We start from the raw sequence: 25422 nt of genomic DNA on the forward strand, positions 1-25422 counted from the left end.
AGGGAAGTGTTCATAGCATATTATAATATCATCAAACAGCAGAATATATCATCCAGTAAAGAGAGGAGCAGTTATAGCTCAGTTAATGTTCTTAAGTACCAGTTGAAGCTACATGCTTGAAGATTTCTAGGGATTTCAAGGGTTATGCTGTTTACTCTCCCATGCTTTTAAACTATAATTGCTTGCAATTAATGGAATATTATTTGTTTTTTTTAACCTTTAACTTTAACTCATTTCCTTCGGTACAGCTCTTTTGAGTGTGTACCGTTAACTCCCAGTGGGCGTCGCTTAAGCCTTTAAAAAATGAAGTTATCACCTTACAGTTCTAGAAAATACTCATTGAGAGAGGTCAAATATCAATACAGTTGTGTTTGCCATCACATATGCTTCAAGACAAAATATCCTGGTAACTTGTAAGTAACATGGTTTTGGAATTTATTTTATTTTATTTATTTTATATTTGTTGACCGGGACAGTCCGACTGGATCAATGTCCATTTATAGCGGAGGCCAAGGGAGATAAGCTCCAAACATACACAAGTAAAATAGAAATGCAGATGAAAAATGCATTCAGACTAAATAGTATAAATTTACATGTAGGTTATTTCCAAAGGTACATAGTTAAGCATTGAATAGACAAGTTTACATGATAGAAATTACCCTAGTTGTAGTCAGGAGAAAATTAACACTAGCTACTAGATAAGTAAATTACATTCATGTTGTTGGCTTAGCCAGGCTTGTCACAGTGGCATAGACAATTTAATGCCAGATGTTGTTTAATTTTGGCTTTAAATTGGCATAGGGAGGAGAGCATGGTGATGCCAGCTGGAAATATGTTCCAGATTCTACCTACTGAATTTGCAAATAGGGCCATGCCAGCTGCATTATTAATTTTAATTGTCTGGATTTGTAGCTTATTAGAGGAACGGAGCAGTCTTGTGTTGTTATGGGGGAGGATAGTATTTCTAAAGGCTGGTGTATTATCTGGGTTGTAGAGGATTTTGTTAGCCAATATCAGCAGATTATACTGGATTAGATTAGGAAATTCCAGCCATCCAAGCTGTTTGAGGTTGATGCAGTGATGGGTTCTGAAAGGCAGGCCTGTTGCAAACCTGGCAATGTGATTATAACAGGTTGTTCGTCTATTAAGTTCAGTTTTATTTATATTGGCGAGAAGGGGGGAGGCATATAGGAGTGTTAAAAGTAGGTGGGAGCGAGCAATGGCTATTTTAGCTGGAGGGGTGAGGAAGGCTTTGATTCTATAGAATGACCCAAGTTTTTTATTGATGTTCTTGATTGTTTGATTTACATGGTGGTCAAATTTTAAGTTATTGTCTATAATGACACCCAGTAATTTTGTATTGGGGTCGGCGAAGATGACTGTCCCATCTTTTGCATTTATGGTGAAGGAGAAGGGTACAGACTTTTGGGTTGGTGGGAATATGAGCATTTTAGTTTTTGTGTGATTAAGTAGTAGCCAACGCTTGGAGAGCCAGTTTTCTATGGTAGTAAATGTAGACTGCGTATCAGTCTTTAAGTCAGTGGGAGATAGAGCTGAGCAGATCAGAGTGGCGTTGTCAGCCTATTGGATACAGCTGATGTTTGGTATGATAATAGGCAGGTCATTAATAAAGATAGAAAACAGTAGTGGCCCTAATATGGAGCCTTGTGGTACTCCAAGAGTGTTTGGTAATAGATTAGAGAGCTTATTCTGCTAGAGGACAGCCTGTTGTCTGTCATTAAGATAGGATTTAAACCAAAGGAGGGCTTTAGGACCTAGGCAGAGGGTTTGCAGGGTATGAATCATAAGTTGGTGATCAATCATATCAAATGCCTTGGAAAGATCCAAGAAGAGGGCAGAGGAAGTGCAATTATAGTTGTGGTTATTGTTGTTGGTTATTGGTTATTGAATCAATCAATATTTGGCACCTAGAGGAGCAGTAGGAGGTAACTGCAGAAGCGCCTGGAGGAGTATTATGTGTTTGATGTAATATCTTATCATGCTGATATTTGACTTATAGAAGGCATGTGAGTGTTACTGTGTCACTCATTGGGTGGTAGGAGGTGTCCTTCATAGTACTTTCATATATGACTCTGTGCCTTGAGACATGTGTAGAACTTATTTGTTTGCACAAAAAAATGGCAAATTTCATGTTTAGAAATATTGAAAAATAAAATGGTACACATGAAGATATAGCTCCACAGTATGCCTTTCTTAATTTCTCCACATCTTTTGGGTTTCTAATACCATGACAAGAATGGACCCCATTCCTATGTCTGAGTATGATTAAAGTAAAAGAAATTAATATTGTTTCAATCTTTGAGGTCAGCTAGAAGTGCTCTTTGGAGCACATGCAGTGTGCCCCATAATGACTCTGCAAATCATATGACGTTAGATGTACTGGTAACATATCTAAAAAGGATTGTAGATTATTTTTTTATAATACCCATTGCTCCTACTACTATTGGGATTGTCTGGGCATTTTTATTCCACATTGTTTTCATTTCTGCCAGCAAACCCTGATATTTTATGACTTTGTGTCTGTCTGTAACCAAAACACTGTAGTCACTGGATGCGGCGATTTCAATGATCAATGCTACTTTTGTCTTCTTTTCTTGGAACACAAAATCTGGTTTTCTAGTATCTATCCTTTGCACTGTTGGTAATGGATGATCTCATTTGATGTAAGCTTCGCCATTTTCTATGATGCTTTGTGGCTTGTGTTAAGTGTTTTTCAGCCACTTCAACACCATAATGTTTGCACAATTCCCAGTGCAGCAGTCTTGCCACATTATTATGCCTTTCAGTATACAGTCCTTCTACCATTAGTATGCCAGAACCAGTAACGAGGTGTGCAACTGTTTCCAGTTCTATTTTACAAAACCTATATTTGTCTGTAGCCCACTGTCTTGTGCCACTAATATTAACCTTTCATCTCTTGGTTTGAATTTGCCTCACCTTAACAATTCCTGTGTTCATTCCTGATCAACTTGAGGTTCTCCCAGAAGTTTTCTATACTTTTAACTATATTTATGCATTTTCCACAATTCTTGCATTCTCATCTAGTGCTTTACCTTATATTCTTTGTATTTTTTGGCACATTTAGTTTTTTATCTACTTCTGATTTTTATCTACTTCTCCTTTATATATTTACTCCTGCTTGATGCCAAAATGCTTCTGCTAGCCTAAGCAATAAAATGATCTTTGATTTATTCTCTTCATGTTTCAAAATGTTCACTATATTTGGGTCTTGTGAGATCAACAAATATGTGTAGAATCCCATGATTGCAGAGCTATACATGTAATCAGTTTCAAGGAGGCCCATCCCTCCTTCAGAATGGGGAATATATAATCTTGGTATGCATAGATTTTTATAAATCATTTGGTGAGCATGAAGCATCCTTCTTTTATCTAATCTATCCAACACATTTTGGAGCCAATCATTCCAAAACTGTAAGTTAGGACAGGAAGAGCAAATTGGTTTATAGCTTGGATTTTATTCCTAAATGTCAATGCTGTTTTCTGGATTAATTTAAGTCTTCTAATGTATTCTTTACTAAGTTTTATTCACATTTCTTCATGTTTTATTCTTGATCCTTCATCAGTTCCCAAATATGTATGCACTCCCTCTTGCTCAAGTTCTTTTATATCACATTCTTGTCCCAAACTGATGTTTTCTTGGAGGTGCAGTTTTCCTGCTTTAAAGGTTGCTTTTGCACATTTATCAAGACCAAATGACATTCATATCTCATCTGAAAAAGTTTTGACAACTTGCAGTTCTACTTTCAGTTCCTCATCTGATAAGCTATACAGTTTTAAATCATCGACAAAGAGAAGATGAGATTTCTTTACACTTTGTTGTTTTCTAGGAGGGAAATTATAGTCATGGCTTAAGTTGTTAAATAAACAGCTTAATGGGTTAATGGCAAGGTAGACTAGCAATGGTGATAGAGTCACCCTAGAATATCCCCTTTAAATTTTTATCCCTGGGATAATAATCTGTCCTTTATCAAGTGGTTTTCCACTGTTTCATAGTCACTTTAATGTAGTTGATTAATGTAGGGTATATCTTATACATTTTTAACCACTCTTTTATCCATGAATGTGGGATATTATCAAATCCTTTTTTATAGTCAATCCATGCCATACTTAAATTCTTTCCCTTTTTACAGTTCTCCAGTATGACTTTAACAAATGATCCTTTTTTCCATATGACTTTCTTTTATTGCCCTTTTGTTCTATTGCCATTATTGAGTTTTCTTCTAAATGACTATATTCCTTTCAGGATCAATTCCCGTGTATAGTTTATACATCATTGGAAGGCAAGTTATTGGTCTATAATTTTTAAGGCAACTTGCAGGTTCACTGTGTAAGCAATGTGATGTATCAGCAAAGATCTGTATAGATTGTGTTTATTCTGCTTTTTGAATTCCTTCATCATTTTATTACTGGACTGTTCCTATATACTATATGACTGTGCTCTTAACCATTGCATATTTTGACAATATTAGTAAATAATACTCTTCCTATTTCTTGTAGGATGCTATGCCAAATGTCCAAATCATGCACCATATCTGGATGAAAATTATAACAGATGTGTGAGTTTATCTGAGTGTAGCTGTCGGTCTACTAATCAGATAGTACCAGCGAATGGAATTGTTCAGTTTAAAGCAGATAACTGTTGCCTTACATGGTAAGAATGGTACATTAACATTTTAAGTATTTATGTATTTTATTACTCACTTTAAATGTCTTTTTGAAATATTTTTAATGAGTTGTACAAAAACCAGCACATACATTTGCTGCCATATACTGCTTTTTTAAACCTTGGTACAAATTACAACCTCATTCTGTCCATTTGGGTTTCCTTGTTTTTTTTTTTTTTTTTTTATGCTGTTGAGTGTATTGATGATACACAAAACAAAAAGCAGGATCAGTACCGCAGTGAAGCAAAGTCACAGAACATACAATCCAACAAAAAATAACATTTTAGTGTTTGCAGAGTCTGTAGATTTGTGTTTCTGAAACACTATTATTACCCATGAGTTTTTGTGTGACATGAGTGCATTTGTATATGTCCTGGGATTGACTGGTTCTCTGCCTAAGAACCATTGCTTGCTGGAATATCCTCCATCTCATCTACAGTACTGCATAGGAAAATGTAGGTATCAACAATGAATGAGTAATGTGAATGTCATATTTAACTGAAATTCTTAGCAAAGTGCATTGTATTACGATGTTTGAGATTAACTAATACTGTCAGAAAAAAAATGTTAAACTTCCATAAGCATGGTATGTTTTTCCGGCACCTACCCTAAGATTCTTCTCCAGGTACCAAGGCAAGTCTGAAATCAACTTTTTATGTGCATGTATACAAGTTAAACAGAGCATATGAAGATGTAATGTTCCTATTTATCAAATCAGGCATATGCTTCTCTAGAAGATATTATGAAAAGTAAATTACTTTTCTAATAATATCTGAAATGTTTATGGCTATTTTATAAAAATAACATAGAATAATAGGGTATGAATTAGAGCCACAGCTATTTGGTACCCTATGCATTTCTCAGGCTGATGCATCCACAACCCAAAATTGAGGACAAAAAAGGTCTTCCCAGAGCTAAAGAATAAAAAAAAAAAAGTCTTCTTTACTTCTGTAACCATAGTAAGCTACCTGCTACAACTGGAACAAATACCTTGTTATAAGTACACAGTAAGCTTGAAAAGCTAAAACAAATGCAGTATTGGCATACATTTATGAAGCTGTAATATCTATCAGTTTCTTAAATGAATCTTAGTGCTGTACTCATGGCCCATTGACACCTGATGGTCCTATCAACTAACAGCTTGCACACAGGTCAGCCCGTCTATCATCCCAGCAGTTCAAAATACATTATTTCTTTTCCATATATTTTATGCCTACTGGACTTTGTTGTATATAGCATTTCTGTACAATAAATATGGTTATGCTTTCATTAAAATAGTATTTTTATCCAAGATCATAACAGGAGTAATATGAATTAAGAATAAGATTTAAAGATATATTGCACATCATGCATGACCAGTATGCATGTAGTGTGTGACAAAGAGTGCCTTCTGTTTCAGAGACAGATGCAAAGTATGTCTACAGAAAAAATACTGTATGCTAAGTAGGCATTCACGTCAGATTATACTTGCACCAAAGTTGTGCTCTAAAATTGTTTTATATTGCAGTTACAGATGTAGTCTGGCAAGAGGAGGTGATACTGAATATAAAAAATACACAGTTACATATGCTAAGTCCAAGACTGCTGTACCTCTGAATATTCCCTTTTCTCTGAAGTATGGTGTTTGGGGGTGTGAGGCCTTTTACCTCAGATTATGGGGAGCAGGGGACTTACCTCATACAATATACAACTTTAAAGAAGAAAAGCAATATTCAGTAGATGCTATTCTTCTGTGTTTTGGTGGTATTTTTCAGCATTTCAGGGCACAGAGTTGTAATTCTTGACATTTCAGAATGGAACCCATAGACACTGATACACACACACATATAAATATATATATATATATATATATATAAATATATATATATATATATATATATATATATATATATATATATATATATATATATATATATATATATATATATATATATATATATATATATATATATATATATATATATATATATATATATATATATATATATATATATATATATACATATATATATAGGCATAACTCTGTATATATGTATACAAATGTGTGTGTGCATGTATATGAGTATATTTGGATACACAAAATTACATACACACACACACACTCTATATAGATCGACAGACACAAATATTTAGGTATAAATATGCACAGAGACACATGCACTTTTGAGGGTGTTCGAATACACACACACACACACACACACACACACACACACACACACACACACACACAATGCAGACTTTATCCTCTGCTGTTATTGTCACTGCTCTTATAAGGATAGCAGCATCATAAGGGGTCTGTTATACAGTGGGTAGCAGTTCTGGCAATAAGACATGAAACTCTTGTGACCTTATTCACATACTTTGAAACCCAAATGAGATTCTAATGAGAATTTGTACAAAGGAAACAATAATGAGCCTTGTTGAAGGTATTTCTGTACTGCAGTGGTTCTTCTTTTGTACTGCCCATAACGTTTATCCTTTCCATCTGGATTCTTATACTTGGTATATATGTTTTGAATTTGTTACCAGCCTTAATGATGTACTTACAATGACTGCCAAGTACTGCAGCAGATCATGTCCCATGCAGTATCCATTAGCATCAATTCTATTTCATAAGAATCTGCTGTTATGTGACACATTTTCTTTTTGTACAAAAATAAATATGTTTTGGAGGTAGCAGTATCATAATATGCATTATATTATAATATACAGTTATATAATAAGACAGCTAAAATGTCTTCTTTTTTAATTTAGTGATCAGCTATACATCACCACATAAAATTCAAATGTTACTTTCTTTATCTTGCTTATACTTGGAGTCAGAATGTACACTATCTCTACATACTGTCCATATATTTTGCTGTCTAGGTAATATCTTGATGTTCTGATATCAGAAGTGCATTTGAGTTCTACATCATTTGAGATCTGGTTTGTGACAGTTCAAGTTGTGTTCTTAAGTCACTTGATTTGTGTAAACCCTGTTGTGACAATCCTCATTTCTCATTCTCACACAACTCTTGTAAATCGTTGTATTCTTCTGCTATCTGTTATTACAACACATCATCTTGCTTAGGTACATTTTCTTTAATGGATGCCTTATTTAATTTCTCCATACATTTGTACCTTATCTACGTAAAACAACAAACACAGCCTGGCTACTTTAAGAAAGACCACTGCTTTATGTTGTGCCCAATTCTGTCTATGTCTCCTTTCTATAGATCAAATAATTTCCTAGCATTTCTGTCACTGCTGATTGCTTTTACAGTATTTCTCTGACTTTATCTTGGTGTGAGAAAATAAAGGGAAATCTTTAACTTAATATTTAACATTATTTTGTCAACACTTTAAATAGAGTGAGTTTAAAAGTACCTCAAATAGAATATTTCTCTATGGTGAAATTCAAAGTAACATTCCTCAGTCATGCTAGTTCCATGCTTCTGTTTATAAACAGGTATGTGACCATTTTTATATGTAGAGCAAGAGTTGTTTAGCCTTTTTTATTTATCAGCTCTGAACATTTTGCACTTTTTTCTGAAACAGAAACAGTGTCAGACCATATCATGCATTCACAGCCTAGTAATTGTCTGACTGTAGTATAATCCAAAGATTTTCAACCATGGTCTTCTGAAATTCTAATGTTTCTCCAGCATCTGACTGGGGTTCCACTACATTTATATTTTAATTTTAAAAATAAGAATGATCTCTGTCAGCAGATTCTTTGCAGATGTCTCTTTCCATCATACATGCACATGTTCAGCAACTGTTTAGAAACGATGTAGTGCAAGTTTTAAATCAACGGAAGGTAGCACATAGTGGAGTGCTTGCTGAAAATATCTAAACCATAACTGTGATGCTAATAAGTGCAGATAATAGATAAATTTAAATAGAGGAATATATATCAACTCCAATTTTTATCAAGTCTAGCAGTGTTACGTTGGAGTATTCTCTCCAAACTGGAGCATAATAGTCAAACAGTTAGCATACATAAATGACAATGTTATGGAGAAATGGAGAAGATGAACACTTCTGACAACAAATACTTGAGAGATATATCAGTAAGTTTCACAACTGAGTGTTATATCTTTGAATCACAATTTTGCACAACCAGGGCTAGCAGTATTGGGGTTGCAGTTCTGAACATGAAACAGTTTTACTACTAATAATAGAAATAGACTCAGGCTCCATTTCCATGGGATTGTTCTGTCTTTTTCCCCCACACTCTGTTGAAAAAATGTTACTAGCCTGGGTCTTGTGAACATATTTGCATAATGCAGACTATGCTGTTTGGTACGATTTGCATGTGGGGATTGTGATTTCGCTTTTGATCAAATTTTGCTATGGCTATTTTTTGTTTTATCACATTAAGGACACCATGATCACTTCTGATTGTTTCTTTTTCTTTTTTACTTTTGTTTGTTGCGATGCTATTTTTTTCACTTCAGGGGGAACTGTAAGATTGCCACAAATGCTAGATAACTATGAATAGTTTAGTTCTGCTTCTTGTTTCCTTCACTGTTATATGATAATACGTCAGCTTCTTCTTGCAAAAAAACACACTGTGGTGTTTGTTCTTTTCAAGAATGCATTATTCAATGTATACATACTTAGGAAGTGTTCCTTATGGAACTGTTACTCTATTACAGAATTTATAAAGATGGAATTTTTATAAACTTTTTTATACAATTCTGTGGTTATAGCACATAGAATATAATGGATTTGTTGGGTATTACTAATGACTTCTGTAGGAATCCCACCAATACAGAAATATAGAAATCCATTTGGTATGATCACATACATGTTCATTTATTCTATGGACTTACATTCTAAATTCACTTGGCAGTTAATTACGAAGACATAAAATGTTATATATGCCAGGATGAAGACACATAATGCACTATGTTTTCCATGAAGCAAAACCCAAATAATCCTACACAAATTGTTCTTACACCTGGCACTTTTTTATACTTTCTGCTCTTTGGGGAAAGGGAAAAAAATTATTTCAAGATTTCCTTCTGATTGTCTCATTTTAGATTGTAGTGCCATTTGGAATTCCTTTTTGACTATATGTCTTAGAACCTATGTGACTGCAGTGATGAGGACATTGAGCATCCAGGGAATAGCTAATATTACAACAAGAGAGAGAAACATTGGTTTGATGACATACTGGCTTATTTATTGTAGGCACTTAAGTTTACTTGGCAGCTAATCAAGAAGACATAAAAAAAGATATGACAGTCTTCAGGTTAACTGCTCAGATTTCCAGGGATTGTACTACATATCAGCAATAGAATGGATATTCAATAAATAATATCAGGGTGCAATGTATTTTTTATTGTAGGGCTAAGCAGGAATGAGTACTATGAAAAGGTTAGCGTGTCTGTAAATAGCAATCCCGAGGAACTGTGTGTGTGTGTGTGTGTGTGTGTGTGTGTGTGTGTGTGTGTGTGTGTGTGTGTGTGTGTGTGTGTGTGTGTGTGTGTGTGTGTGTGTTTATGTGTGTGTGTGTGAAAAAAAGCACAAAGAGGCACAGAAATAAATTTTGTGGTCGTTTTCCATTTTCATACCATGCATTATGAAAATTATGAAATGCTGCACTAGTTATCATGCTATGTGCAACACTACAGAGGTTCATACTTGGCGGTAGCATGGAACACATCAGACTTCCTCAGTGAATAGTCAGTTTCTGCCTAATACACTGTATCGTTACCTACTCACATTTACTCCCTGCAGTAATTCAGGCAGAATGAATATTTTGTAAGCAAGTTTATAGTACTAAGATTCTAATACTCTTCATGACAAGCCCTTGTATTAGCTGCTGAGTACTGTCATTGCTAAAAGTGTTTATGATCTGTTTTAAAATAAAAATTTTCCCCAGCAATAGTGTTGCCATTACTGTGGTGAAGCTAACATACTATGAACACTTGGATCCCCCTCCCTAAGCAGTTATACAGCAATGATGTAGCACTGCCCAGCAATCATGGCAAATGAGGCCAAAACTTTTGAGAATGACAGCATCATAAATGCAGAGAAACAGATATAACTGTGGACTGAGCTTGGATATTTTATGCAGAAACATTTTTATATAGTCTACAGAGGAAAATAAATGAATTCTTGTTGACTTATTGACTTGTTTAAATACTTGCAAACATTTAAACATGTGAACATATAAGTAGTTATAATAACTAAGAACATGCTAGTTATGTTCAACACTGTGAAGTTTTTAACAGGTAGAAGTAATGCAGGAATTTTTTTAGAAACGTGTCAAGACAAAAGTTTGGCAGTCTCTTAAAGGTATTATACATGATGTTGCTTGCCTACTGCACTCATAGCAGGATGATTTGGTGTTATAAGTCATACTACTGTCAGAAAAAATGTGCAAGAGATATTGCATACAACCCCATAAACAAAACTATTTCACATGTGTGATACTGCAGTGACGTATCACTTCTAAATGATTTGCATTACAGAAGCATGATTTTATTTGTAAACACAGCAGCCCATGGGACATTCTGTTCTTTAATCACTGTAAAGATAGCACAGGTATCTCTCTGCATCATCTAACACAACCAGAAAATCAGCAGGTCAGGGTCTTGTATGTCTGTGTGTTTGCATACATATAATTTTGTGAATTTCTGGTTCTAGGTAAGAAGGAAAGTGATTTCAAATTTAGTTGATATTCTATAATGCTTTTCAATGTCTGATGCACAACATCTCATGCTGCTGTTATGACAGATGCTTGTTGAATGTCAGAATATACATATTAACAAATAAACTACATAATGTAAATATTTAATACATTTGTTTAAGACTCTTCTCACATGTATGAAGAGAAAGTTGTATTGAAAAAATTGTCTTGAATTTAATTTCATGTTTTTCATTTTCAAATTTCTGAAAATGTTAAGTAGTGTGTGACTCTGCTTGTATATGTATTATATACTTATGTAAACATTTATGCATTTTTTGATTTATAATGCTTTGTTTTTATTATAGTGTATGCGCAAATGGGAAAATGATATGCGAGGAAGGATGTAAGTAAAGTACTTTCCACAGAAATTCATTTAACTTGCATGTTTTTCTTTAAATGCATATAATAGATGTATTGTTTGTTACTTCATTTTGATTTAAAACATTTGTTAATGCATTAATGATTAATCTTAGTAATTAAATACATAAACATGAATAAACATTTAAATTACCAAATCTGCAATTAACAATCTATTAACTGTCTACAATTTATACATAGAATGCTTACCAAAATATAACTATACATTCTTTCAGATATTGTAATAATATATTCTTCATTTATTCAATAATTGATGGATCTTAGACCATGGATTGGTGATGATTAGTGATGTTGAGCTTTGTTTTTTGATTATGTATTTTCTATTAGAAATGTATTTTAATATATACAAAAATGTTTTCAAATTATGAAGAGATGCCTGATTTCCATTTCCTGGTAAATGTCTTTCATTCAACAGCTAATGTAGTCCATAAAAGGTAGTATTGATCTTTAAAAAAAATTGTTTATCATTTATCAACAATCACAACATATCAAAGCAAACATATTATTAACATGTAACAAACTATTTACAATCATCCATATCAAGGTTTTTGTTAAAAATAAATGCAAAATATCATTAGTGTTTTTCAAGTTTTTAAATGGTGCTTATCCATTTAAGTAATAATGTTTTATTCGTGACAGAAAACTCTTCATTATTAATCCTCGCAGACTAACCCCAAAAGTTTACTTCTACAAAGGAAAAATTATTCTTAACATCCTATATATTTTAAATAAATAAGACCTATCGTTACTTGCATTACTATTAATGTTAAATAAAAATTCTAATATTTTTGAGACATTTTTTTACAAGTGAGTCTAAGGGCACTTTTATTTAATCATTTACAAATTCTTTACAACTTTACAAACTCAACCAATTATTTTGTCATAAATTATATTTGGCTAATAAATATTGTGATATTGTGCTGAATATATTTTATTACCATTTATGAACTGATGTCAAAATGTTAAACAACTATCTTTAAAATATAACATTTTTCTTAGATTAGGAGTTGTTAAACAATCAGGCCTAAATATAATTAATCAATGGGATAGAAAGACATATATTTTTTGCTACTCAAACAATAATCTTTTAATATTCAATAGAATTTATCATATACAATTTGCATTTGTGGATCAACCAATAATTTATTTACTTAATATTTTTTTTCTTGAATTAATTTCCACTTAGACTCATATGAATTGTTTAACCATTGAGATATAATTTGAATGCTAGCTGATTTTATATACAAATCAAAATTAGGGAGACTATTACCACCATCTTTTCAGCTTTTCATATGTCATTCTAATGAAATCCTCTGTTTATTAGGGAACTGTACAAATGTAAGTAATATAGAATTTATTTTCTTTAAAAATCTTTTATTTGGGGATAAGATTAAAGACAGAATATAAAACATTGTTTTGGTAATATACCATTTTTATTAGTATATGCCCATCTTTCTTAGTGAACAATAGGCTACTCCATCTTGAAATTAGTTGTGTAAGCTTGTTAGTTATATTGGTATAATTTACCAATATTAGTTCTTTACTACCTGAAGTTATAGTAACTACCAAATATGTAATTTATCATCCCAATTAAAATTAGTATACTTTTTAAGATTATAATTAAAATATTAATTAATTAGCAATGTATTGGTTTTATTATGATTGAATTTCAGTCTAGAAATATCTTCAAAAATTCCATGGCTTTAACTATATGTTGTAATGATGAATTGATATTACCAATAGTTAAAGATGTATCATCTGCAAATAATTCTATTTTAGAAGAGTAATTCTCATCTATTAAAATACTTTTATATTTTTATATTTTTATTTAATCTAATGTGATTTGCAAATGGTTCAATACATAATGGAAATAACAATAGAGAAAGTGGACATCCTTGTTTTGTACCCTTTAAAATTCTAAATGACCTAGGAAATACTTTATTTTGATAAATGCAGAGGCATTGTTATATAATATCTTGATTAGATTTATGAACTCTACAGAAAAGTAATATTCTTCAAGAGCAACCTTAAACAAATAATTCCAATTTACAGAACCAACTGCTTTGGCTAAATCTAAATTTATAATTGAAAGCTGATAAATGATATTACAAGTTGGTTTGTGAAATCTTGAAAAAAAATAGTGGGACAACCTATATTTGTTTCAGGAGAGGATGGATTTGTAAAAATATTGTAGAAAAAAAAAAGATGACTTCATCCCTACTTCAGAAGACTGGAACTTCAGGTGTAACATTTGCAATCAGTGTAATTTTTATCAGGGAATATAATACCATCACAAGCTAGGATCATTATTCATATTATAATAAAGGGGTGGTTTATTAGACACAGTATGCTCTGTGCTAGCCATTCTATGTAGAGAAAATGGGAGTGCATGTTCCAAGAATGTGTTCACCAATATTAGTATGACATCAGCAACAGAAATCAATTAACACCTTTTATAGACACCTATCCATTTAACCAGATTACAGTTTCTTGTTCTGTGTTATAGAAACAAGTTTTAACAATCTTAGTAAGTGGACCCTGAAAGGATAGACTGGCAATAGCTGAATTAAAATGGCAAATTAAGCTGGAGACAGATAATTCCCCAGGTCTGAATGATAACATTTCATTAAAAAGTTATTTAAAAATTAGGGCATCAAACATTTAATGCGTGGATAGTATTTTCAATAATATTATATTATATAATATCTTTGCTATTAATATTAAGTCTATTTAGGGTTGCTAGTTTTCATAACATTATTTGAGTTCTTACAAACAAATATTTAGAAATTTTTTTTCAAGTAGATTTGTGTCTTTGTGTTTTAAGAATTTATTGTAGTAAAGTTTTTGGTTAACGTTTTAGAAATGAGTTACAAAAAGGGGTTGGTTTTAGAGAATCATGCGACTGTTAACTAAGCTATATTAGGATGAGGTGCTTTGTGAACATTTTTGCAGAAGAAGTGTGTGTGTGTGTGTGTGTGTGTGTGTGTGTGTGTGTGTGTGTGTGTGTGTGTGTGTGTGTGTGTGTGTGTAAAAAAAAATATATATATAGATATATATATATATATATATATATATATATATATATATATATATATATATATATATTTATATAGATATTCCTATCCCTGTCACATTATCAAAAAAACACCAGACCAAAATGTAAAAGACCAGGACAAAAACATTGAAAGCTGAAAAGGACAAACATTAACAAAACTGAAATACAGAACTCCAAAACAAGCATGTTCAATCCAATATTGCTGTACATGTAACACCACTAGAAATGCACATATGCAACTTTAAACTAGCATCTGATTTACAGCAAATGCTGTGGCTGACACAAAACACATTATGCCTTGCAATCACTGAAACAAAATATTAAAGGTACTGTTCTGTTACCCTACAATGCAACCTTTTTTAAAGTTTTTGAAGGGGCAAGCCCCTCTACAGCCCTATGTGGAGGGCTTCCCCCTACCCTCACATCCACTGCTACTTATATATATCAACTACAAGATCGCAGTACAGTGGGGAAAAAGGTGATTTTCCCAATACTCTCTGTACTACGCTCTCCATTGAACTGTTTCCTGGTTTCACAAAAGAAAGGGCTGTATAACATTCACAGCTGGTGTTTCAAAGTTCTGCATTTCAGTTTTGTTAATGTTTGTCTTTTACAGCTTTTGACATTCTCATTCAGGTCTTTTTCTTTACTAAATTTGATCTTGAGATTTTGTAATGGCAAAAAGCATTAAGAAACCATGAGTCCCATAAAATTCTCCCTTTACTTGAAGGACCATAGCAGACAGTTTGTACAAAGTTACATAAAAGGACAACTGTTTGTTTGTTGGCTTCAGTCAACTGTTTGCAATATATAAATGCAGTTTGACCATTACTTATTCATTATGTCTAAAAGCCAGTAAAGATATTTTTGAATACAGTTAATCCACTTTGAATGATAATGGAAAACAGAATATGTGGTATCATGCATTCATGTGCATAATGTGAAAGTGTTCTATGTTGATAGGCAATGACAGAATGAATTTTATTTGGTAAAAGTCGTAAACTCACTAACACTAGTGGGAAATATGTTGCATTAGCATTAATATGGCAAGTGTGGAATCTGAATATGTGTACATTTGAAAATAGATATCAGCAGAAAAGACAGACTTGCTTCTTGCTCCTGCAATAAATTTTGGGCACTTTAAACCACAATGATCTTGAAGTTTCACAAAATGATATCTGCACTATATACTGATTATGTTGAAAATACACACATGTGTGTGTGTTTGTGTGTGTGCACATTTGTGGGTGTAATATATATGATATTTTCACTGCAGGTAATGCAACCACAACCACAACTACAACAGCTGCTACCATTTCAATGACAACTAGTTTACATCCTTTATATACAACAACAGGTATGCAATTTCTGTTTAACTGGCAGTTTAGGTTTGTCTTTCATTTTATTTTAGTTTATTGGTTATATCAACTTTGTGCAGATCAATACTACTTAATGGCTTTCATGCTGAATTTATTTATAGAAACAGTTTTGTACAACTGTGCATTTATTTTATTTTACTAGTCATTCTGACTGATTTTATTGTTTTTCTATTCTTTGGTTTTGACAATTCAGGTCCATGTTGAGCAGATGTACATTCATGATTCAGCTGCCACTACAGCTTCCTGATTGTGCTTCAAATGACATATTAAAAATTAAAATTATTCCTTTATCTCATTCATTTATCATGCAGAATTGTAATGACGAGAGGTTACCTTACAATGTTTGCATCTATTGGAATGACACTTATAGGTTATTTAAAAAAGCACTTCATGTTCAGATTGTGAACTAATGGTGTGTGTGTGTGTGTGTGTGTGTGTGTGTGTGTGTGTGTGTGTGCGTGCGTGCGTGCGTGTGTGTGTGTGTGTGTGTGTGTGTGTGTGTTGCCAGTTAGAACAGAAGATGCAAATTCCTAAAATGTATTATTAGTGGTTTTCTGATATGAATACTATCTTCATTGGCTCATTCTCATATTAATAATGAAACCATAGTCAGTGAAAAAACATAATTTTGGGCATGACTCAGTTTTCTGCTTTGGCTTAGACTTGCCTATACTCCCTCAAACTACATGCCAGCAGTAGGGGTAAGAGCTTGCTCATAAGAAGCCATCATGCATAGCCAAGGTGAAATTCTTACTTTGTGCATGTAATCCTCTTCCTTTGTGGTACTGGGTACAATGCATTGATAAGCTGAGTCTAATGCTAGAGCAGGTTTCCAGAATGTTATGTTTACTTACAAGAGATAGCTGATTGATTTTTGCATTCTGGAAAAAAAAAAAAAAACAGCTAACCAAAAATGTTACCAAGATAAAAGACCACAAAAATCTAAATATTTCCTTTTGTGAACCCTGACCCAAAGCTCTGCTAGTACTTTCAGGTCTAATTTGCCTGAATAGTAGTAGTGTTGCAGAAATGTCTTTTGTAAGGTAAAGAGTATGGTTGAGATTAGGAGTAGGGTTAGGGTTAACGCACATTAATTAGCATGGGTAGGGAGCTGTGTAATTGTGAAAGCTTACTGAAGACATTCTCTAAAATTAACATGTTTTAATGGTAATACTGCAGTAACAATTTTGCCTTGATTCAAACAAAAAATGTAATACCAATCCATTTGGAAAGTGAATAGTTTAGGATTCCTAAGAAAGTAAATAATTGAATATTATGTTCATAACCATTGTGCTTGAATCCTGCATATCAAATCCCATTAACACCTGTGAAGTTCACACTAGTAAAATAAATATTTGATATATTCAGCTTGCAGAACTATAAGAGATTAAACACATTTAGTTTAAGACATGTGTCTAACAAGCAGTATGGAATTTACGTCATAAGGTATCCGTAATTACATAAACATTTGAAAACTTCTTCAAAGGATTAAGAAGTAGGCCTTAAAAGCATCATCAAATGGATCATTAGGTAGTCATTGGAAAATATATATTTAAATACAGAAATAAAACTTTGAAGTGGTATATCTTATTTTATTTATGCACTCCATTATATTAGTGATGTATTATATATGTTGATCATAGTCAGGTGTTGGAAAAATAAATAAAACCTTGCTTTGGGAATTTGATGCTGCACATTACGTTTAATGCTCATGTGATTTACTTTGATAAGTATTACCCTGTGATACATAGATATCATTAAAGTTTATGTCTCATATTTTCTGGCAATTATCATAAATGATGGTATAAAAGTAAAAGAAAATTATTCAGGACAAAATAACTTGAAAGATGACTAGTACATGAGAAGAATACTGCTAAAGATGGTGTAATCATGGTTAACCTATATTATCATGCTTAAAAGCTGAGGTGAAATGAAGTAGCAGGTCTATTAAAATAAAAGATGCATGTATACATGGGAAGCAAGAAAATAAAGCAGATGTGAAATATGTCTTGCAGCCTATTAATATTAATCTTATTTAATTTTCTTCTAATGATCTTCAACAACTTATAAATATATAGCTGAGTTATTAAAGAGAGACATTTCAAATATAAGTTCAAATAATTCTTGTAAAAACAAATGTAATCCCTTGTGATATTGCTCATATTTAATATGTGCTGAAATGCTGCTTTCTTAACTATGGAGCAGTTTATTTGGAAGATAATAGGTATATTTTGGAGAGGATAATACAATCTGTCTTACACTTTTACAACAGGACCATCAACTCCTCTTCCATATACAACCACAAGCAAGAAAATGAACATTTTGAAAATTAATCTTTGTCTAGATATATAAATATCTCAGATATATTGGTTGTGTCAAAATGTTGTACCCAGACACTGTAAAGTAATATATGATATATGCTTGTACTAAAGACCAGAATTATTTCTATGCAATTGTATGCCAACTTTTCCTGTAATATGAAGAGTATTATCTCTTGTAAAATATTATTTTACAGAATACTCACAATCGATAGCCTGATCACACAGTTCATCATGAAAGCATAGCAGAAATTATAGAAGATTAGAGCTAAGTGCTCATCTGAAACAGCGCCTACGTTATTTTGTGAATATGCTTGGCTTTCCATACACAGAGATGTAATTCTGAAGACCACTTTCCATCACAAAAGGATCATTGAGCAGTCCTTAGAAAATAAGCCTCAATGGACCATTAGGTCATCAAAGAATATATATATATATATATATATATATATATATATATATATATATATATATGTATATATATATGTATATATATATATATATATATATATGTATATATATATATATATATATATATATATATATATATACACACATATATATATATATATATATATATATATATATATATATATATATATAAATATATATGGGTCTACCTGATAACACTGACACACCAAAACACCGACAACGAAATAATCAACACGAAAAAAATGAAATAAAAAGATCAAAAACATGAAACTTCACATGCCCGACAAACCAAAATCCCAACAATCAACAAAACAAATACCTTTCCCGAAAAACACACACACAACACAAGCACACCAAAAACCTTACAAACCTACACTAAACCTTACATACACAACTATCTATGCACTAACCTTAACCCCGACCCTAACCCTAAGGTCCGTCACTATCGCACACTTACCTTACCCTCACCCTAACCCTAACTCATTTAATCCACCTTTAACCCTCAAGTCCGTCACTATCGCACAGTTACCTTACTGGCACCCTAACCCTAACTCACTTAACCGGCACCTAAACCTAAACTCCGTCACTATCGCACACTTACCTGACCCGCACTCTACCCTAACGTCCATCACTATCACACACTTACCTTACCCACACCCTGACCCTAACTTCCGTCCATATCACACACTTACCTTAACATGTTGGTGTTCTCAGCTTCGGGATTCTCAACTGTCGGTCTTCTCCGTTATCTTCTGGTGTCGGTGTTCTCATTGTCAATGATCTGTGATTTCAGTGTTTTCAGGTAGACATACATACATATATATATATATATATATATATATATATATATAAATATATATATATATATATAGGTCCACTTTGTAAAATTTTAAATACTCGTTTCTCAGTATTTCGAACTTACATTTTCGAAACCGGCAGAAAAGCGAAATTCAAAATACTGAAGCACAGACAGTTTGAATTTCTGCTTCCGGTAGTGCAGCATTTGGATACTTTGGCAAGTTTGTGTGTGTAAGTATGTTGGTTAGGGATTTAGTGTGTGTAAGTATGTGTTTGTGGGACTGTAAGATTTGTGAGTGTGTGTGAGTTTCATTTGTGTTTCTGTTTGTGTGATCTCGGAGTTAGAATATATAAGTAAGGGGGGTGCAGGGTAGCTTGCCCCCCTGCTTTAATGTAGTTTAGATATATTTGATTGTGAGGGGGGGAGTTTTGTGAATGTTCATGTGTGAACTGCATGTGTAGCGTAGGTGTGGGATTTTGAATTTTGCGGTTGTGTGATTTCAAATTTTTGAGTTGTGGTTGGGTTTTCGGCTTTATGGTTTTGAAATACTGAAATTTGAGATATCAATATTTCGAAATTATAAAGTAGACCCATATATATAGATATATATATATATATATATTCAAATATACAATATATATGCATCGAAGATGGTATGTATATAAATGGGTGATTAAAGTATGCAAAATCCAAGAGGAATAGTATTTATATAGTAAAATGAAAACTAGAATTAATTCTCAAGTGAATATTCAACTGCATTCTTGAGAACATATTTCAGGGGATAAAAACAGTCTGCTATGTGAAGCAAAATGTAAATTGTAATGCAGCAAATCTAGCAATATTATTGTAAGATGTTACTAGTTTATTGAGGTTTTCTTTGATAGTTTGGTGTATATGGGGGAAGCATAGAGTAAAGTAGAGATTAGGTGAGTTCTGCCTAACGTGATTCTTGCAAGTGGAGTAAGAAAGGGTTTGATTCTGTATAGGGTTCCTATTTTTTGTTCACTGATTTTATTGTAGTGTTGATATGATTGTCAAAGTTTAGATTGTTGTCTGTTGTTATTCCTAATAATTTTGTGGTAGTGTCAGGAAGTGATAGTGAAGTGTAAGGGGATGTGCTTTCGGGTTGGTGGGAAGAAAAGCAGTTTAATTTTTTTGGGGTTAAGTAGTAGGCAGTGATGAGAGAACCATTGTTCTACAGTGTTAAAGGCTTTTTGGGTAAGAGACTGGAGTTTCGTTTGAGAGGTAGATGTACATATTATAGTAGAATTGTCTGCATATTGAATGCAGATAGTATTTGGGATAGCTGATTGGAGGTCATTGATAAAGATGGAAAAAAGAAGTGGACCTAAGATGGAGCCTTGCAGCACCCCTAGAAAGATAGGAATATGGTTAGATAGTGAATTTTTCCAGAGTACCACCTGCTGTTGGTTTTCTAGGTAAGATTTAAACCAAGTTATGGAAGGCGGATCAAGTGAAAGAGAATTCAGAATGTGCAGAAGTAGTTGGTGATTAACCATGTCAAAGGCTTTAGACAAGTCGATGAAGAGAGCAGATGAAAGACTATTTTTGTTGCGATTAAAGTTGATGGAGTTTGTGAATGAGAGCAGTGCAGTGGTGGTACTGTGGGAAGGTCTAAAACCGTGCTGACAATTAGCAAGTAGGTTTGTTTGGAGAAAGTGGTTTAGTAGTTGTTTATGGATACATTTTTCCATAATTTTAGAATAGGGGTTAGTAGTGCTATGGCACGATAGTTAGAGAAGTCATTGGAGTTTCCCCCTTTATGTAGTGGGATGATAATTTGTATATATCTTCCCCCCAGGAAATAACATTAATGCTCTTGAGTGCATCCTCAGTTGGCTCTCCACTAATCTTCCACAAGAAACATTAATCTTAGTTGACCTAAATATCAATTGGAATTCCTGTAATAATTCAAACCCCACCTCCCACATAAACCTACATGGCTTCTCACAACTAATTACCTGCCCTACCAGAACTAATAAAATCAATAACAATGACACCATTTTAGACTGGAGACTTACTAACACCCCCCAACAAACCTATAAAACATGCTCCCTTCCAGACGATCTAAGTGACCACTCATTAACATATATTATTAGACATAAAACCAATAGAATTTTTCCAAACTCATTCAGTACATTATGTTCAAAAAAGCAATTTAACTCAGAACGTTTTCAAACAGAACTAAAACAATGTAATTGGTCTCCTCTAAAATTTCTCCCTCTTAATGATGCAGTACAATACTTTAACTCCACATTCTTATCTATTCTAGACCAGCACACACCAATTCGCCCTATCAGAAGCAAAGCCAAACCAGTCCCATGGCTGATTAACAATACTAGACAAAAATCATTATCAGAAACTAATCCTGGGCAAAATGGCGTACCACTAAGAACCTGGCTGACCGTCAAACCTTTGAGAACGTAGAAACAGCACAAAAAAAGCCATCCTGATAGACAAAAAGAACTACTACCTTCATCTACAATAAACATCCAACAAGGAACCTAAAAAATTCTGGACCAGCATTAATAATCTCCTATCCCCAAGCCAAGCTATCACACCCGACCCACAAGACTGTAACCCTGACAATCCCACACAAACAGCTAATACCTTTAATTCTTTCTTCCCAAATACAATCCAAACTCTTCCTAGTCACCTAACTCCTGATACCTTTAAGCTACTTCCATCTTCTGTAAATCCACCCCCTCATTTCATTTACTACCAATTTCTACTTCCTTTATCTCATCCTTGCTCCAAAAACTTAAACCCACCACCCCCTCTGCAGACAAACTTCCTGCTGAGTTCCTGCAAATAGGAGATAAAGCCATTGCCTATCCCATTTCTATTCTGATAAACAGATCTATAAAGGAAGGAACTATCCCTTCAATCTATATATATGGCTTTACTTTTGTAGACTTGAAGTTTAGAGCAAATTATTTCGGCACTGTTGACTAGGGGAAGCTTTACTTTAAGAATTCTAACTTAGAAGCTGAGTACAGTCTAGAATGCATTAAGGAGTAGTGGATAATTATCTATAGGTATGCATTGTGTCTGACATTTCCCTAATACTTCCTTTTTTTTTGTCAGCTGCTGCACCGACACCATCAACATCTGCATCTGTAGCACCACCATCCAGTACAGGTAATATTAAAGCAATATTGAAGCACTGTATTTTTACATATATTCTAATTCTATCATGCTCTCAATATCAACAGATTACAGGGCTGTAATAACAGTCATACATTTACTGATTCATATTCTGAGTTTTTTGATCGAGTGATACAGACTGTGATATTACAATTCCTTTTTGACACAATGGGATTGATTTTCATTCTGTAGATCCTGGATTGCATGTGGAGGTATCCTCCATTTTAAAACCAGAATGCTTCATAATGAAACATGCCACAAAATTGGTATTTATTTGTATTATTACACATATATATCATATCACTGTCTCAATTTAACTTTGTACATACACCTCTCTCTCTCTCTCTTTATATATATGTATAAATAGATATATATAGATAGATATATAAATATGTGTATATATATATATATATATATATATATATATATATATATATATATATATACACAGACACACACACACACACACACACACACACACACACACACACACACACACACACACACACACACACACACACACACACACACACACACACACACACACACACATGTATATATACATACACTCACACAAACAAATATGCATAGGTAGATAAATAGATGCATAGGAAACTGCAAGAATTGAAAGCACCAGTGAGAAATGTCTGGCAATATAATAAAACATATCTTATTTTCTCTAATTTTAAGCACCTTCAGCATCAACTACTAAATATACAGGTGAGTTATTACTCATATTCTTTTAAAATAATTTTAGGTAGTTCTTTCAAAAGCAAATTTCAGGCCGTGTTCTCAATTAAATATATAGCACGGAGAAGTGAAATCATAATAAATTACATAAATGCTTCTTTTTGAAGTATGATGCAGTGCATTTGGAAGACATTAATTCCAAACAATGTAACAATGTACCTCTTGTATATTTTCTTCTGAAGGGTCACCTACTGCTACTCCAGCTCCAACAACAGGTAGGATAATCAACCCTATTGACATGACTAATTTTCTAGAGCATTAACTACTTTGGTTAGACCAAAGCTATGTGCAAAACAATCTACTCAAAAAATGTAAAACATATTTAGTACAGCTGTTGTAAAGACCAAAGCAAATCTCTACAGTGGTCTATCATGTTTTAAAAGAGGCTAATATTCATACATCCATTGACACATTTTTTCCTGAAATTTTACTTAGACATCATAGTTTGACAAGATGGTTCATCTTGGAATCATAGCTGAATTTACATAAAGCTCTATCTGTAAAGATTGTCTAAAAAGTCATCTTTAATGATTAAGATTTAATTAACCCATCAAGGGAAGAGTTCAAATATGCAACACGTCTATCACAATAACTTCCAGGTATTTAGTTTCTGAATTCTAAGTTAGACGTTATGAGTTTAGTCTATAATACATTAAAGAGTATTGAATGATTATCTTTAGGTATGCACTGTGCCGGATATTTCACAAATACTATCTTTTTTTCAGCTGTTACACCTGCATCATCGCCAACTGCATCTGTAGCACCACCATCCAGTGCAGGTAATATTAAAGCAATATTGAAGCACTGTATTTTTACATATATTCTAATTCTATCATGCTCTCAATATCATCAGATTACAGGGCTGTAATAACAGTCATACATTTACTGATTCATATTCTGAGTTTTTTGATCGAGTGATACAGACTGTGATATTACAATTCCTTTTTGACACAATGGGATTGATTTTCATTCTGTAGATCCTGGATTGCATGTGGAGGTATCCTCCATTTTAAAACCAGAATGCTTCATAATTTCTATCATATTCAGAGATTTGACAGAGCAGTTGTATCTCTGATTTCGTAAGTGGACACCTAAGGCTCTTAACTTGTAATCATGCATGAGCTCAGTACAAATAAACTGCAACATCTTTTTGGTTCATTACTTTTCACATTCTCAGTTGTCACAAAAAACTAATGCCAAGTTTTGGGTAGGGTTCTTGTGTTTAAAAAAAATTTCATTCTTAGACGTTATGGTGAAATTATGAAACATGCCAGAAAATTGGTATTTATTTCTATTATTATACATATATATCACTGTCTCAATTTAACTTCGTGCATACACCTCTCTCTCTCTCTCTCTCTCACTTTATATATATATATATATATATATATATATATATATATATATATATATATATATATATATATATATATAGATATATATATATATATATATATATATATATATATATATATATATATATATATATATATATATATATATATATATATATATATATATATACACACACACACACACACACACACACACACACACACACACACACACACACACACACACACACACACACACACACACACACACACACACACACACACACACACACATGTATATATACATACACTCACACAAACAAATATGCATAGGTAGATAAATAGATACATAGGAAACTGCAAGAATTGAAAGAACCAGTGAGAAATGTCTGGCACTATATTAAAACATATCTTATTT

At 32.9% G+C, this 25422-nt stretch overlaps 1 protein-coding gene across 17 annotated transcripts in view; it reads left to right on the forward strand.

The window, feature by feature from the left end:
* LOC122815694 (mucin-19-like) overlaps nt 1-25422 on the forward strand; it is a 505085-nt gene that overhangs the window by 308943 nt on the left and 170720 nt on the right. For 10 of the 17 annotated variants that reach the window (XM_044088394.1, XM_044088397.1, XM_044088398.1 and 7 more), the window contains exons 27-32: nt 4540-4693; nt 11697-11734; nt 16101-16181; nt 22861-22914; nt 23611-23640; nt 23853-23885. In XM_044088394.1, coding sequence (XP_043944329.1) covers nt 4540-4693; nt 11697-11734; nt 16101-16181; nt 22861-22914; nt 23611-23640; nt 23853-23885 — 390 coding nt within the window. Of the gene's footprint in view, nt 1-4539; nt 4694-11696; nt 11735-16100; nt 16182-22860; nt 22915-23610; nt 23641-23852; nt 23886-24395; nt 24450-25422 lie in introns of all 17 variants that reach the window. The other 7 variants (XM_044088400.1, XM_044088403.1, XM_044088404.1 and 4 more) reach the window with 3 other exon arrangements.

Source organism: Protopterus annectens, chromosome 11.part0 (assembly GCF_019279795.1).
Source record: "Protopterus annectens isolate FY-2018-M chromosome 11.part0, PAN1.0, whole genome shotgun sequence".
Taxonomy (NCBI): Eukaryota; Metazoa; Chordata; order Ceratodontiformes; family Protopteridae; genus Protopterus; species Protopterus annectens.